Source organism: Tripterygium wilfordii, chromosome 9, assembly GCF_013401445.1.
Source record: "Tripterygium wilfordii isolate XIE 37 chromosome 9, ASM1340144v1, whole genome shotgun sequence".
Taxonomy (NCBI): Eukaryota; Viridiplantae; Streptophyta; class Magnoliopsida; order Celastrales; family Celastraceae; genus Tripterygium; species Tripterygium wilfordii.
In genome coordinates this window covers 9,575,481-9,593,220 of record NC_052240.1, presented here as the reverse complement: position 1 = coordinate 9,593,220, position 17,740 = coordinate 9,575,481, and the positions used below count along the sequence as shown (strand labels likewise).

At 34.1% G+C, this 17,740-nt stretch overlaps 1 protein-coding gene across 2 annotated transcripts; it reads right to left on the bottom strand.

The window, feature by feature from the left end:
* Positions 1-1,230: 1,230 nt before the first annotated feature.
* LOC120004891 (protein ZINC INDUCED FACILITATOR-LIKE 1-like) lies at positions 1,231-16,067 on the bottom strand. 2 transcript variants are annotated; one of them, XM_038854230.1, is made up of 17 exons: positions 15,676-16,053; positions 15,287-15,327; positions 12,692-12,752; positions 12,490-12,592; positions 12,206-12,308; positions 11,995-12,048; positions 11,857-11,919; positions 10,646-10,695; positions 10,455-10,530; positions 8,845-9,060; positions 7,848-7,935; positions 6,196-6,281; positions 5,991-6,098; positions 4,938-4,982; positions 4,707-4,795; positions 3,664-3,707; positions 1,231-1,556 (listed from the first exon to the last, which is right to left on the bottom strand). In XM_038854230.1, the coding sequence occupies exons 1-17, from the start codon at positions 15,821-15,823 to the stop codon at positions 1,465-1,467; spliced, it is 1,467 nt and encodes a 488-aa protein (XP_038710158.1). In that variant the 5' UTR covers positions 15,824-16,053; the 3' UTR covers positions 1,231-1,464. The 2 variants fall into 2 exon arrangements, with proteins under 2 accessions (XP_038710158.1, XP_038710159.1); XM_038854231.1 differs by lacking the exons at positions 1,231-1,556; positions 3,664-3,707 and adding an exon at positions 5,565-5,620 and having other exon boundaries at positions 4,701-4,795; positions 15,676-16,067.
* Between the last annotated feature and the right edge of the window lie 1,673 nt (positions 16,068-17,740).

Genomic DNA, 17,740 nt, shown 5'->3' with positions numbered 1-17,740 from the left:
CTTCTCCCGAATACCCTCGTTTTGTTCTTGTTCGACATATAGCAATGGCGACTGACAGAGTAGATTTGATAGGGACACTAGATATATATATCTCTAGGCTTGAGCTAGGCCTTTGGCCTTTGAGCTACTTTGATATTATGGTATACCTTATATTAATGTAAATGACTTAATATTATACATCATTTTTTAAAAATCAGGGGAGCCTAGGCCCTTTGGTCCCCATGTGGCTCCGCCACTGGCAGAGTTCATGCATACTACTTCGAGAACACAAGATTGTTATGCTCAAATCAATCCACATATGAAGCCCAATATCGATTGACTAAATGAAATCAAATATCAAGACAAATATAAAATATAAAATCAAGCAAACATGGTAAAGAATATAAGAGATTTATACGGTTCGACAATGGTTTGTGTCCACGAGCAGCATAGATCGAATTCCACTACAAAAAGAAACCCTCACAACTTCTATCCATAACAGCCCTGAAATTCACGCTAATTACGATTTATCTTGAGCAACAATCTCTCTAGTCTCAGGTCTGTCATCAGCACGCGTGTTCGCTTGAGCGACAAGCTCATTGGTCTCTAGGCGATGACACATTGCATGGGTCACTCAAGTGGCTCCATAACTCGCTCGAGTGACAGACCTGCTATCGCGATTCCTGCTTCCTCATTTGATTAGAGGATACAAATTGTTTCTCATACTGCCTCTAATTAATACTAGTGAACCAAAAACACTTTTAAGGCTCCACTATCTAAAGTGATTCTATAACACTTCGCCTCCAAATAACCCAAGGAAATAAAAATTTTCTTCAAATCACTACTTTTCCTTTGTCTTTTTGGCTCCTAACAGAATAAACAAACGGTAGCCACTCTTTAGAATTTTGTGCAGCTTAAGTATTCAAATCTTACACAAGCTAAATTAACACACATTATAATCAACATATGCTAATAAAAAAAACTAAGCAAACAAATAAAAATAAAATTAATTACAACGAAAAAGAAATAGAAAATTATAAGAGACTCAGAATTACAAGTCCAGCTGACTAAGAATGAGTCATGACCACCATCTACTTATTTGGTCCAATTCTGATTTTTCAATTCTACTTTTTCAAGATTCCACTGATTAACAATTTCAACTAAAATATATTTTTTAAAAACGCTAAAAGAGTTTATTCAGTGTAAAATCAAAAGACCAATAACTAAAAATTCTCGCGACAAAGAAAAGAAAAGAAAAGAAAATAAGCTATATTCTAATTTGCCAATTCAATGGAGCAACAAAAGCTATCCCGGAAATTCTCTTATTGAATAATATGATGATCACTAACAATGGACCTGAATACAGAGCAAATTAACTCAACTCCTCTTATGCATAATGCTATATGTAGGCTCTGCTCAGGAAAGAATGACGAGGTTACATTACATGTCTCGGCTTTTGCAATACAACAATTCAATCCATCTTCTCTACTTGTGCCGTTGCCTTAAAAATGGTTTGAAAGTCACCAACACTCCAATGGCTTCGACCACGTTCAGGATGAAGAAAACCATATGGTCACCTGCATTTACAAAAACAGTAGCTGCTAAGTTTCTGCATCTCACAAAATGTCTTCTTCATCCAAAAACACTATCCAGCTGCCCTTTTAGTGTTATTATTCTTATTTGTCTTCAATCTCCGTTATGTTAAGCAATCACAACAAAAGAGTATTGTGGAGGCTCCACAATTGTCCTAATAATTCCTTTCTGCGCGTTGCAAATATACGAATAGGTTTGGCAGAAACAAACTTAGAAACAATACGTAATAAAAAGTATACAAGTAAAGGCTGAACTAATAACGATGATGGAAGATAAAATTTGGTGATTGCACATACATTATTGAAACCAGAACTGAGGAAGTTAAATATAAGGAAAAAGGCGAGTTCACTTTCAAATAAAATAAAAAAGGGTGAAAACCAGAGTTTCTGGGCCTATGTACGTCACACTGGATTTCAGTAATGAACTTTTGACCATAAATAACCACAAGAAGAACGTAAGTGGTTGTCCAGCATATACCAAGATTCAACATGTGAACCTAAGATCATGCATCAGAGGTTCTTAAACTCCAAGATAACACTCAGTACACACATTTTTTAATCATTTGAGTTAAAGAACATATCACAAACTCACAATGATAAAAAGCAGCTAATTCAAAAAGGAGGCTGCTGGTTTTCCACTCTCAAACCCTAAATAGAATCAACTAGAATTGTCATATGAATACTTTCAATCGTATTACCCTTATAAAAGGAAGTGCATATATATGAACAATCTGTGAATAAATGTGCTGATCTGCCAAAAAATTCCTCTATGGTAGAACTTGTGAGGCATTGATTACTAATTTATTTCGGTACTTCTCGATCCAAACGCTTAACCAAGTATATTCACAACAATCATGACAATCAAGTTAAAAAAAACGTAAGTACACACATAGATAAATAAAGAGAACAATCAAGTCAAAAAACACAAGTACACACATAGATAAATAAAGAGAAGGCATACATAATACCCATGAATTATTCAATTTCATATCACCACATATTCATCTCCATGCAATATGATGCTTTCAAGTTTCATCTCACCAAGTATATTCTCAACTATAATATAAGAGTAAAGTTCACTATTTGAGGGCTAGTCTTTTGAAGGCAATTTTCATATTTGAAATCACAGATAAATCATAGCATTTTTTTTTATTATTGGCTAAAATCAGAAGAGCTAAAGAACTTCAACTGTTTTGGGAAATAATACAAGTTAACTGTTTAGGGCTGTGAACTCTTGAAACTATGATGACAACACGAAAACAGCTTCAAATTTGAAAAAAAGAAGAGGAAAACAAGAATGCTTTCTGAATCTTAGTCCATTTTCTGAAATTTTCAGTGCCTTATGAAACATTTTCTCTTTGATGTGTTAATATGGCATTTTACACCTCCAACTGGTAGGCATTGTTTAAAGAAAATTAGTGTGATTCTTGAGCTTGTAGCTTAGTATCCTTTCGATATGCCCTAGTTCAAGATCTAATGAAAATAAAGACAGTTGGAAAGCCTCAAAGCCTACATAAGAAGACTTCATCCCTTAAAACCCATCTTAAGTACTCAAAAAAACAAGAGAGTGCAAAATGGCACTGGGCGTAAATTGGTTCTCAATACATTTGTAGCATCCACATGATTAAGTTTCCTAGCTTGCATGCTGCAAAGAAACAATAAATATTTGTCCAACTGGTTTTCTGAGATTCAAACTACGTTTTATACCATATAGTTTTTCCATACAGAAGTCTACCAGCCAGAGACTTTACAGCTTGGGCCCCATCTAACAAACCCTACTCTCTTATTCCAAAGGGATTTAATTTCAGGTCTCACAGATAAATATCGTCCTAACATAACAGTGTTGCCCCCAACACAAGATCAACAACATGAGTCAATCATAAAAGGAATTTATAGCGTTTTTTGCTATTGTATAGTAATCTAACATTTTAAAACGAGGCTCTTTTCCCTTTACCTTAGTACTATAAATCCATACTACAGACTGATTGAATGATACAGACATATCCAGAAAAACCAAACATTGGAATATATTTCTACATTTATAGTCGAGCCAATGTACACCTAGAATAACAAATGTAGGTGAAGATCCTACCTGGAAGAAAGGCAGCATCTTGACGCTTTTGTGCCCAAGAAAATCTGCAAAGCCCAGTCATAATGCCAGAATATAGAACTTCAATAAGAATCAAAGCATAAAATAGGGTAAGCTGTTACAAAAATTGTGTCCATATGTAAAATCTTTCTTTGTTTTCATTTCATGTGGTTTATAATAGTGATACTGCTAACCACAGCATCATTACATATGCTTCGAAACTCTAGGCCAGTAGTATAAGGAGCCAATCTATCTTTCGTTCGCATCATTATGAGCATTAAAAAAATCATTTGGCAAGTGTTGGCAGAGCAATATAAATTGATAGGCCATGCAAGAGCGCATTAGCTTCCACCATCAATAAACTCAAACAAGAACAATATCATTCTCAATGACCCATATCAAAAGTGATCCCCAATATTTTCATCGAGCCTAGGAGCCCGCACAGCCTGGCCCTTTTTCATTGAAAATTAGTAGTAGATCCATGAATGTTCAACAAAAATCAATAAAACTTCTTTCACAAGGACAATACCTAAATCTTTGAGACACTCATACTCGCTGCTATACAATTGCAAAATTCCTACAAATGTAGCATGTTAATTTGCCACTCCCATTTTTGGGTTCACTCCATTGACATATCATCACCTCAAAGGGCAAGGTACAAAAGCCTCGGTTGTAGGTGAACACAGTTAGAAATCCTCCACCCATTAGCAACGTATGTGGAAATTTAATGCCATTATTGCCACAGTAGTACTTGAAAGCATTTAAGTATTAAGATTAAAATAGAGAAGATGTATAAGGGGTAGTTTCCAAAGAAAATATAGAAAGTGGAAAGTGGAAATGTTTACTTATTGATGTTTATAACCAAAAAGAAAGAGAGGTACAAGTACAACAGTAGAATTGGCTACTCTTCATATCAGTGTAATTGTACTTTGGAGTTTCAATTCATCATAACCCTAGCACTCATTTGATTAATGCCTACTGTGATATCTTCAATTCAAACCATCTTAAATGAAGAAAAAAAATATGGAGATCAAGAAAATACTTACATGGCGCCTCCGCCGGCAGGACCAGCTGCTTTGAACAAAGACATTGCAGTCATAGCAATGCCATTGGCAGCTCCTCTTTGGTGTTGCTCCTGTTATTCCATGTTCAATTAAATTAGTTAAGAATTACTTAATTGAAGAATGATGAGTTCATGATCTACGGAGAGGGAAAAAAACGGACGGAAAGAAGTAAAAAGGGAAATCATACAAAGTGGTCCAGGAAAAGAAATTTACCACCGCGTTGTTTTGCAGAATGAACATTCCAGTTATTATAGACACCTAATTAAGGAAAAATACATTAATCAGGAGAAATTATAATCCAGAAAATATGCTATGAAGACTATGGTTTACAAAATATGGCGTGTGAATGAATTACAACAGTTAAAATATAAACTAACTTATACTTCTTTCTAAAGAACATAAATCCCAGAAGTACTGCTTGATGTATGAATTTTATGTTAGTGGCAGATTTTTCGACACTCGTAGATACAAAAGAAAATAAGTGTTGAAATAGTCATACAGTAGAACATATGGAAAACAGTTTCTAAGGTTGTCACTTTATTATCATGCAACAACATCAATAGCCAATGGCTCGTTTCCCACTAGCCACAAGGAATAATGAAAGTGAACAAGTCCTACCCAACAAAATCCTAATCCCAAAACAAGAACTGCAAGTTGAAAAACAGTTAAGAAAGTGACAATAGGAATCTGTGTTGCTTCTCATCATCTGAACCTCAGTAGCAAGTCAAAAGCAAGACAAAAAAAGAAAGAAAGAAAGACACAAGACAATGAGAACCAAAAAACAAATAGAGAAATTTAATCTACTAAGATTTGGGGATAATATTAATTGTAATCGACTACCTATAAATGTACATCCCCACAAGATTTACTAAAACCAATGCATCATGGTCCATAATCTGCAATTTTTGTATAGTGTTAATGCATAAGTATAAAAAGTGATGCAACATACAAAAGATAAATCGGAACATTAAGGAATAGCTTCTTTCTAAGCACAAACACGAAAAAAAATTGTCATGCCATAAAAATTGATTTCATCACGGTTTTCTTCTGGATAATCGCGAATGTCTATACTAGGTTATTAGATATCAGATACAAGAGAACCATAATATTTAGCATTCAACTTACAAACCATGCAATTACATGTCAGAACCAGTTTTTTTTTTTTTTTTTTAAAAAAAAGCACAGGACTGATAATTACTTACGAGTAGAACATTCCTGCGCACAGTTCCATAATTTAAAAACAACTTTAAAGTGATATGAACTTACTGACAAAACATTCTTAATCGCTGATACACAATTTAACAGCAGGGCAAGGCTGAACCCCGACAACATGGCTAAGAGCGGGTAACTTGTCAGCAATGGGATGGATAAAATCTGCATAAAGAGAAGTGAGTAATCAAACAGAACAATATGTATATATACATATATGTGGAATAGAAAGACCATTGAAGTATCAAGAGTTGAATTTTACCCCTGCTATGCGAGATACCACTAATGGGCCCAGAATCCTCTCCACGTATGGATATAGCGAAAATTGAAAGACAAGAAGGCTGAAACCTAATAGTTGAATGATTGTTCAGTGCTAGCATATTTCGCGAGTGATGTGAATAATCGCAAAAGATTCACTCTCAGAAAAAATTATCACAACAACTCATACTATACTTTGGTAAAAATCAAATTGAATTTTCTTGAATGAGTTGAGGAAACGAAAAGGAGATGATTATGTCAATTGACTTTAATACTATAACACGCAACATCGCCTCAATCCTATAAGAAAGCCGAGTTAAGAAATTCTTCATGGAATGAATTATGTTAATAGGTTTATTCATTTGAACAATAATTGACATTGTTTAAGCAAAGAAAATGAAAAAATGCTCATCGCTAGAGAATAAAAAAATAAAGAAAAAACAAGTAATCAATTTAGGAGAAAGGATAAGCCTAATAAAAGTTTTATTTAAACTATAAGCATAACCTGTCTATACTAAAAATGCAGACTGCAGATATGGATAAGAACATAATGTATGGATTCATCTTATTTAGATCAGACAATTTTTACAATCTTAACAAGCATTCAGTGCCGGAAAAAAAGTTTCCCCAGTTATTAGTAGAGCCCAGCTGCCCAGGATTTCCAAATATAAGCATATTCCTTTGCTGGTGGGAGAAGTGAAGCCGCACTAAACCAACTAATATTTATTAATTCTTAAGGTGCCCTTCTTCTTTAAAATTCGAAAAAAGTAAAAGAAAAGGAAGATAGAACCAATATTTTAATGAAAGATCAATTATAAAACCAATACACAGAGCATCATCTGGTCACATAAGAGCATCCTCTATCATCAACTGCATCAATCCTCAGAATGTTGAAATAGAGAGCGAGTGTTTTACAACGGGTGATAAAAATGAGTTTATTAAGCGTTCGAGGCTTGATAAGAAACTTGCGCCCACAAACGAGCTAGATCTCAATTAATTCTCAACAAAAGATCTTGAATAGGATTTCCAAATCTCAATAACAGCTTGCGCTAAACAAGTTTCTTATTGAAAAGCTTGAACATGGTAGAGCTTGGCTTAGATTTAGCTGTTTACATTCCACGGGAGGTAGTCAAAATAGTAAGGTTGAGTGGGCAAGATGGTGGTTTCCACCCTCAGTAGACAGTAGCTTTATCAATGTTATCTACCGTCATGAAGCAACCAGACAATCCTCCTAAAGGACTTGTTGTAAATTCTGGAAAGCCATCTCAAGCCTCTCAATATAATAATAATCAGTTTTTTATAACTCAATTGGCTGTGTGACAATGGTATATTTGCCTAAAGCATTGATACCATGTTGTAAACCAACAACTTTTCCTAAAGCTAAAGCTGCTATGAATGGCAAATCTTTATCTGCATATTTAATCTAACAAAGTCTATATCGTTTATTTGTTCTATAGATCTGAACTAAAGAAAGAATAAGAAAGAGAATTCCCTGCAGTCAGTTGCCATATGCTTATAAAGAACTCATTTATCAAAGAATGCGGTTCAGAAGCTTTAGAAAGAGCATTGATAGATATAAACAAGACAATTTTAAAATGCATAGCATGGTTAAAATCATTAGGTATATACATAACAATGTAAGAATCTACTTTGTACCTGATATTGCAAGGACTTGTCCGACATTTTCAGTCGAATAGCTCAAACCCCCAAACTTCTTAGGACTCTCGGCCCATAAAGAAAATATCTGAACAAATAAAATAAATTTGATTGCGTTATAAATTGCCAATTAGATTAGTAGAAAATAGAACAATCATAAATGTCAAAAATAAAATCAAGTTGCCTCTGTATGTCATAGCAATTCAAATTAACTTAGTCAAAGCAAAGGAAATTTAGTTGAGGGCTTTATGATCAAACGAAATATATAGTTGTCACATTTACGCAAAAGACTCAATAAATCCAACTTTCCCTTGAGGTTGTTGCTTGACCAGGACAACAGATCTGGGAAAAGAGTGCACCACTCATGTATTATTCTTATAGCTCAAACTACAAATTTGATATTTTGATTTTGCAGATTATTGATAAAATTTGATATAAAGCACAGACCATGATTTCACAAGTTCCATTTTTTCTCCAACTACATAATAATTATAGGAGTAATAAATAAATTCATTTAGTGAAAAATATTGAATCACACACTTAGGTTCATGTATTAGCATATACACAGGGAATAATAAATTACATGCGTAAGTCACATACTATATGTAACATAGGACAACTACGCCATGAATTGGGAGAAATTGTGAAAATATCTTCACTTATTCAATTCTTAATGTCATAAGAGGGATCTATTTCATTAGTGTCTCCTCTCGATTGTTGATTTAGTATGTTTTCCAACCTGGTCGTCTTTGTAATAGTAACTTGCAAAAAGGAAATTGCTCAGCAGTAGACTTTGGAGACACTAAGATTATGATCATCGCAAAGAAAAATGCCGGCGGAAAGTTTTTTAGGAAATGTACACTAAAACATATTTAAAGCATACAGAAAAATGTAAATTAAAGGATTCAAAATTAATCTACTCAAAACATATTAATCTATATAAAATAATACAGTAAAATATAAACTAAAAGAATTCAAAATTATATACAGAATGTACCTCTGTGTACGCCATATCATGGAGCGAGAAAACACAATAAACAATGATAGATGACATCAGCGGCCAATTTCTTATGAGACTCCCTTTGGACATTGATTCATTATTTTCAATTTCATCATCTTTCTCATTTTCATTACTCCAATGTGATGAAGTTTCCAGATCAGCACATAAATCGTCCTGAGACATCTTGCTTTCATTGTGAATGTGCAATGTTTCCTGGAATGATTGAAATGAAAATTTTGGGCACCAAAAATTGCAGTAAATAACCAAAGAAAGCATTACATATGCTCCCATGCTCACACATATCAAAATAATAATGAAAGAACACAACATCTACGGTAATGTCATATATTCCTTTAATAAAAACTCCATCATCCCATCAGGATGCTTAGAGTTACTTTTGAACTTACTAAACTAGAAGAAAAAAGTGTGCTAAGGGAACTCGGTACATGGATAGATTAATTATCAAATGAAATTCTAAAAACAAAAGGTAACCACAATAGGATAACATAGGATAACCCAGTAACAGAGGCAGGAGAAACATAAAATCAGATGGGAGGCTTGTATTGGACTACAGGAGGTAGTGCCTATTTAGCTCTTGGATGGTGGTGAAATTTTTTTGAATTCTTTGGGGGACAACATAAAGTAAAAAGTTTTAAACCGCTCATTTAAATACTATACAGTCCTGCAGAGCTTTGCCACTACAGGTCCCTTTGATCCCTTAAAATCTAAGTGAACAATAGACAAGTGTGTAAGTGTATTTAGATTACAGTATATCAATGATTTAATGCGTGGAAAAAAAAAAAAACCTTTGAGTTCCATTGGCATATTCTGTTCCAGGAATACTGTATCTATTCGCATAATGTCGTTAGTTTGAGGGAAAAAAAAAGGTAAACAACTCTCATGCATATAGCTCCCACAGTGGGCAGGATCGGGACTGGCAAGATGTACGCAATTTTCTCCTCGCATAATATGCAAAGAGGCTGTTTCCGGGGTTTGGACCCGTGATCTCTAAGTTGCACCTCCACAACTTAACCACTAGCATGTTCACTTGTAAAAAGGTAAACAACTCATGTGTACAAGGCTATGGCAGTGGGCGAGGTTGTGGACAAGCATGATATACGCATACCTTACCCCCACATAATATATGGAGAGATTGTTTTCCAAAATTGAACCTGTAACTTATAGGTTGCACCCCTGCAACTCTACCTAAAGAGTACTGATCCAAAAATCACTGGTTTAATTTTGTAAATCCGATTTAAAATAGATGTGACTTTCTTTCCCTATTTGGCAATAGTCATGTACTAATTTCAATTTACATGGTTAAGTCGGCTCGACAGACAAACCATGATAATGTAGTGTTGTAGTTTTGCCATGTCTTTTCATAGAAATAGCACTCTACAAGGATAAATTTGTCATTATGTGAAAACAAGGGAGATAGATCATTGCTATAATGCTTAAAATGAAATGTTAGACGTTGTACTCCGTTGATGACAGTTAGTACCCACAAAGAACTAGCAGCAAACTAAAGATAATGTTGATTACATAATCAAAGTCATTCAAAAGAGTAAAAAGAATTGCATCATTCCCAAAGTAAGTAAAATATATACCGGCAGCCAACAGGAAGCAATGGTTACTCCCAACGCAAAGAGTGAGATGCACAAACACGGTAATAAGTATGGAAACCTGCATTGATTTTGAGATTTGGAAACCATCATAATTTTAGTGCTAACAAAAAATACAAATGTATGATACTCAAGCCACAAAACAATCCAAATTTAACCAGTAAAAGCCAACCTACCTCCCAAACAAAGATTCTTTAGAGAATATACTTGGATATTTATCTGCTGGCTGAGATACCAAATCATCCAAAAAATGTTAAAAGATAGGAAAGAGAGAGAGAGAGAGACATGATATCTGTAAACTATCTGAAGAGAAAAATCTCTGAATGTGAATGCATTTGCAAAAGTTTTCAGATTCAACTTTGAAAATTATATAATTTAGCATGAAAGTTGCAAACAAGCCCATCATTAACCTTTGATTACTGCTTGAAGCTAAAGATGACATATATATGTTTCTCCAACCACTGCAGTTAATCCTACACGAGTAGCTGCCATAATTTCTTTATATTTTACATATGAGACTAGGTCGTTGTTCTACCTCAAGTTTTACCAAGGATTTACTCCCCTGTATTTTAAATATCAGATATCTATGCCATTATATGAATACAAGAGGTATTGTAGTATACTGAAGTACATATCAAAAAGCAAACCCTAGAACTCATTAAACTAGCAAAATTTACAAGCAAACAACCCATCAAGAAATATCCGACATTCACTTGTAACAAAATAGAATTCCCACAGACATAGTTCGTATGGTGTGTCTAAGATTGTAAGAAAACAACAACAAAACTCCTCAAAATACAGATAAGCCAGCAGAAACCAAATATCAAGTCTTTATGAGAATTGACAAAACAATATACAAATAAAGATATCTAAGGTACAGAGATTACATTTTTGTCCGACCTTGAAGACCTGAAAGCAGGCTAGTCGAGTATATTCATATTTTGTATCTATTGAAAAAAAAAATAGTTCAACACACACACACATATAAAGGCGAGAACAAAGAATTTTGAAGCTACCACCCCTTTACCATGTCAAACCATGTACTTGAGTAAAAAATTAATAAAATTCAAAGTTTCATTAATAAAGCAATTTAAAGATTTGACATAATTTGTTATACCAAACTATTCATGCATATGCAATACAACTTTTTTGACACCTCCCCCAATAAGAATATCGTGCATTCCACTAGTGTGGATGCAGTTCCATCAAGGTCGATGGAAGAATATATTATGCCTTTTGTAATAAAATTTGTTGGATGTTCTAACATATCAAAGCAACGGCCCAAAAATTTGACACAATATAAGAAACTTTTATGGCCATGTTCAAACACTACGATGAGGAAGTTGTCCTTGTATATTCCGAGCTTAAGATGCCAAAAAAAGATTACCTGGGCCAAGAACCCTCCTAGTGCCGGACCAATGATCAGGCCAATACCCCAAGATGTACTGACCTGAAATTAATTCAGAATACTCAATTCTGATGCTGCAGAACAATTCAAAGAGCTTTCAGATATAAGTAACCTCACCGTCGAGATTCCTAAAGCTTGATGTTCTTCACGGAAAATCTCAACTGCATAAGCCTGGTCATCGAATAAATAATATTCTCTTTGATATATCAGTTCAAGTGGAGCAAAAGAAAGCATAAGAAACAAGAATATTAGATGCTTTGCATATTTTCCGCCAAATCCTCAAAGGATGATGATTATGATGTTTATGACATTTGGTACAAAACAGTACCTTTATTGGACCAAGTAAACCATTACAACTCCCAAGAAGAAACCGTGTACCAATAGCCATCCAATAGTTAAGACTAAAGCCAAAGAGAGTGTTGAAAATAACCCTGTCACCAAACAATGATTCAGATAATTAGCTAATCCAAAAGTTAAGGCTAAGGCCAAAGAGATCGTTGAAAATAGTCCTGACACCAATCAATGATTCAAATAATTAAGAAAAACTATATATAACATCCAAACTTGATTTCAGAAGAATTAACATAAAATCCGTAAGAAGTAGTAACTCACACTGAGAGAGTTCCCATAATTATTACAGGTTTACGACCATAGCGGTCCGCAACGACACCCCAAAATAGAGATGTCAATGCTCTGCCAAACATAAATGATGATCCTTCAAGATAAGAAGGGATTTGTTAGGACATAGGATCACTGCTTGAGCAAAAATTTTAAGGTTGCTTGAAAAAGTATTATGTAGAAAAAATAAGCTCACCCACATAGCCCGCATAGTAACCTATATCTTCCTCCCTTTTTGCAATTTGGAAATCCCTTATCTGTAAGTATAAATTATTGACAAGAAATTGTTAACTTTATGAGAAAGAATATGCAATGCATAATTTAAAGGTATTATGCAAGTACATCGAATGAAATTCTTTATTGTAACTGGGTAGTCAAATCAGGGTTTGATATTTTTTGTACTCAGAAAAGAATGTAGACCAAAGAATAAACAATTAGGCTTGAAAAATATATCTTTCTCCAACCACTTACTAATGCAAAAAAATAATCATCCAACTAATCCAAATTTCCATAATTGTTGATCTTGATCAAAAGTTATAGCTGAATTTTAAAAGTTTGGCCTTCTCTTTGTGACAACTTTAAACTTTTAAGATGCCATTCGCCTAGTCTCCTAGTAGTTCTTCTTTGCTCCTTCTTCGTGCTTTAGATTCTCTTTCCATTCAAAAAGAACAAAAATGATATATTTATCACTTCCCAACTCTTACTACTATGTGATACATTTCACAAGAAAAGGTTATAACATCGACATAAATAAATAAGGAAAAGAAAAGAAGCAGAAACCTAGAGCTATGTTTTGTAAACAGGAAAGAAAAAGATAATATCATGCTTATATTCTGTACCCTTTTAGTTACCATTACACCCACGGCCTTTGATGATTTTTTTACAACATACAACTGATGAGCACATCACTGTCTGAAATATTAATCAGAAAATATTATCTATTGAATCCCGAGATTTGCTAGTCACAAAAAGGTTTACTTAAAGGAGGGTCTAAGGTCTTGGATACTGTGTACCGCAAGAGAAACATAACAAACCCAGAAAGAATCAAGTGACAGGAATGAGGTTTAATCTATACCCATTATACTATAAAGAACAAAAACAGAGGTTTGACCTATACCCATTACACTAAAAAGAATCCCAAAAAGTGGTCAGCATAATTCAAGTTGTATAACTAATTGGTGGTCTTTTTCAAGGATGCAACTCTTCGATTCAAAAAGTTTTATGTTCCCAATTGAGGATGCACATGAGATTTATCCAACAGCTCAACATAAATTCCAGCTTATGAGCTATGCTAGATGTTTTAAGCATGGAAAATACTGTAGAAAGGGTGTAGTCAATTTCTCATTTGATCAAAGCACTGACAGAGGGATTCCATGAGAAAGCAATGCAACCTGCTATATAAGAGGTTACTGTTTCAATTGTGTAAGGTTACTAATAAGAGGGAGAACGCAGTATTAAACCCCATAAAAGGATGTGCCGTTATTAACTAAGCAATAAAATAGGTAGAATTGAGTGAAATTTGTAAAGAAAATATTCTTTAGATAAGATGACAAGAATTAAGCTGCTAAAATTAAATTTGGTTAGGTAAATGAAAATATCCCAAATTATACTGTTCATGACCTCCGTTCAAGACATAACCTATTGATATAAGAGAACTAAAAATGGAACAAGAATGAAGAGGGATAGGAGACAAGAGACAAGGACAAGCACACTCATCAAATGTCCAATCTAACATTTGCTTCTTCTTTCCACAAAAGGATAAACAAAAGACAATCCTACCATGAATTCTTTGAAAAGAGAAATAGAGAAAGATACATTAAGATAGACACACTAGTATTGTTGGAAGGGCTTCAAGTTAACAGTAGGCATGATGCCCTTTAAAAGCCTGACTGAAAAAAAATGTGGAAGGCAAATCCTAAATCCCATAGAGGTTATTAATTCAGAGGCGTATAAAAAGGGATTCATAGCGCAACTCTTCATACTCGGCCTCAAGAGCCCGTGTATCCAGAACATTAACCAACACTCATGCTCTGCACCAAGGGTAAGAAAGAAGCACAAATCTAGTACATATGAAACTTGGCTTTGCATACATCTTCACCTTTAAATTTCAGAACAATATGGCTGGTAAAAAGTCAGAATTTAATGTGCTGATACTCACCATGAAACAAAGAAATATAATAAGGGATTCCTAATCACCCCACTTGGGAAGAAGCACGAATGTGAAACAATGGGTAACCATTATTGGGTGGAATGTCGCTTAGATAACCACTGCTGGTCCATCAAGCTAGGAAGCTGTTTCCCATCCATTTCCGATTAGTTCATTATGTAAAAGTGATAATAAGTGTAAATGGGTATGCATTAAGAGTTTATCTTTCACACTTTTGAACCCGGTAGCAAAGTTCCACCTTATAAAATAAAAATATATTAATAAATCAGTCTTCAATGTTTCACAAAGAGTGTTGTATGATTGTATCGCTAACTATTGAAACCCGCACTTCTCAGCATCTCAGCTATTCTGCATGAACTGCTGCAACTAGTTTTTAGTTTAGTGGTGGAAGTACAGAACACAGATTTTGTACTAGCAATAGAGAATGCAACTCTTCAAATTTGAAGAGCCTGTGTATACAGAATATTAACCAACACTAAGTTTTTAATCATGCTCAGCACCAAATGTAAGAAAGAAGCACAAACTCCAGTACATATTAAACTTGGCTTTGCGTACATCTTGACCTTTAACATTCAGAACAATATGGCTGGTAAAAGGTCAGAAATTCAATTTGCTTATACTCACCATGAAATAAAGAAATGGGAAGAGAGATGATATTGGAAGAGCTGCAAAATTTTGACATAGTGTAGATATCAAAGTTAGTTTGCATGGAAATAATAACATGATAAGGCAAAGTAAATTTGCAAGTCATACAAGCAGTCCAATACACATAGAGAATCAATACAAAAATCAGCACTTTTTTACGATCACAGAACAAATATACTTATATACACAATTTAAGATGAATCTCCGAATAATGTATAAACCATTTGCACAAAATCTCCAATCTTCCGATTACATTCTAGTGGTTTTTAACATAAAATAATTTTCTCGCCACCGATTTCAATAAACACACATAAGCACTTGAAAACTACGTCCTAACCACAATATCTTAATATTTGTGGACAACATACCAGTGCAAAGCACAACAATCCATATTGAAAAAAGCTCTCGAATAGGTAAGCCTGTTCTTGATTGCTTGAGTAGATCAGTCTTACAGCCAGGGCAATTCTCATAGTAATGTTTCTCCAACAGCGGCTTCTTGCTGCTCTCCTGTGCCATGTTTGGTAGCTCTCTAGTCTCTTCCTCTACCAAATCAAATCCTTATGCAGGACTTAACAAAGATTCGAATAAAAGGGCCAAGAAGCATACTCGAAAACGCTGGTTTATTCTTTTATTATGATGCAATTTGAAGCACATACACAATGACAAAAGTGTGCGGATCAACTTGTGGCCATGACAAGACATCACTGCACACGTCACAGCAATGACAGCGATGCAATGGTTGTTCACCTTTCCAAGATCGGCAAAAGACAATAACCCGGCAAAGAAAAGGATGAGGAAGGGACGATGAATGAGAGTTTCAACTTTCGTGTACGGAAAATATGTAGATGAAAAAGCCATTTTGTGCTCCACCAACTTGAAAGCCACGGAATGGGTATAGAAATCGAATGCGAAAACTGCGTGATTGGTTATGGGTATCGAATATTGACTCTGTTGTGTTTCGGTCGGGCAAAAACTCGAACAGTTGATGTGCACTTTTTTATTTTTGTCTTTTTGAAAAGTTAATGTGCACTTATACTACACGTGAATCGTGAATTATTAAATATTGGAAAGGACAATCAATTTCGGCTTCATCGTTGCAAATAACATTAGAGATGGCGCGACATTTGTCCATTAATTGCAGAGAGCCCCACCACACTCTGTCACGTCAGGAGACGTTTTTGACTCTCTTTTTTTCTCCAGCTTTGTGTGTTTTAACTTACCTACATGAGATACGACACACACTGACAGAACCCTAAAAAACCTTTGAAATACAACTCTAGTTAGAGTCGTTCAAATAATAATTACAGCACTGACACTGGATTGCATTGCAAATGGATTGCATTTATGGGGGCAGGATGGTGTAAAAGTGGGTCTTGATGGATAAATAAAAAAAATGATTCTACAACACCACATTTTTATTCGGCCAATTGATATGGTGTGGGGGTTGTCATACTTATATATTGGTTTGTTTGGGTTTCATTTTACTTTATAACAATATATTTACATCAAAATTAATATTATGTTTCATTTCTGTTACATAAAAAATAAAGTCAATAAATTTACATCATATCAATATATTTTGTTGGCCCAATCACAACAACAAAACTCATCCCTTAATATAAGAATAATGCTTGAGACCCCTAAAAAGTGACCACAAAATACCCCCATCATATCAATGTTTTTAATCAATGGCTATTTTAATGTCACATAAATTTGAGAAATTTTTGGGGATCAAATTTTAGGGATCTCTAGCATTATCATTAATATAATCATATAAAAAAACACAAATACTCACATATTACTGATAATCCCAATAAAAAAATCATTGTGGATTCTAACGTGGCTTACGTGTCTCACTATTAGACATATATTTTTAGGCCGACTTATATCAATTCAGGTAGAATGACAGCCAAGCATTCAAAAACATTGGAGAACCAGCTGCCATGTTTGGCTTCCCCCTCCTATTTCCAGGGCGTCAGGCGTCAGCCCTTTTATTTATATATTTTTTTTAATTTTTTTCACTGAGCTCCACCTGTAAAAGCTGCTTTACAGTTAAGACTTTATTAAAAATGATGGGGCCCAACTAGTATTTACTGTAAATTAATTATTATACTTATAAATTTAATAATTCTTATATCTTAACATTTTTTATTATTATAAACATTATTAATAATACATAGGGCTCACGTTTTGACTGAACATTTTTTTACTTAAATATTATTTAACACATTATGAAAAAATTATTATAAATCATAAAAATAAAAATTATTATTTTATTAAATTTATTAATAAAAATTATTGTGCCTGAAATTTATACTAATGGTGCGTTTGGTACAGGGGTAAAGCGGTGTAATAGTTACAAGGGTAATTAAATTTTAAGTTTAGTTGTGTTTGTTATGTCAGTATGACTTTTACTCCTGTAATAAATTTTAG

What these genes read in the sequence shown, in the direction of transcription:
- LOC120004891 (XM_038854230.1), bottom strand. Translation starts at nt 15,823, where the DNA reads ATGGCACAGGAGAGCAGCAAGAAGCCGCTGTTGGAGAAACATTACTAT. An exon ending in TGGTATCTCGCATAGCAGGG is followed by an intron (nt 6,099 to 6,195) that starts GTAAAATTCAAC and finishes CTCTTTATGCAG; the next exon opens with ATTTTATCCATCCCATTGCT. An exon ending in AGATGCTGCCTTTCTTCCAG is followed by an intron (nt 1,557 to 3,663) that starts GTAGGATCTTCA and finishes TTGTAAATGCAG; the next exon opens with GTGACCATATGGTTTTCTTC.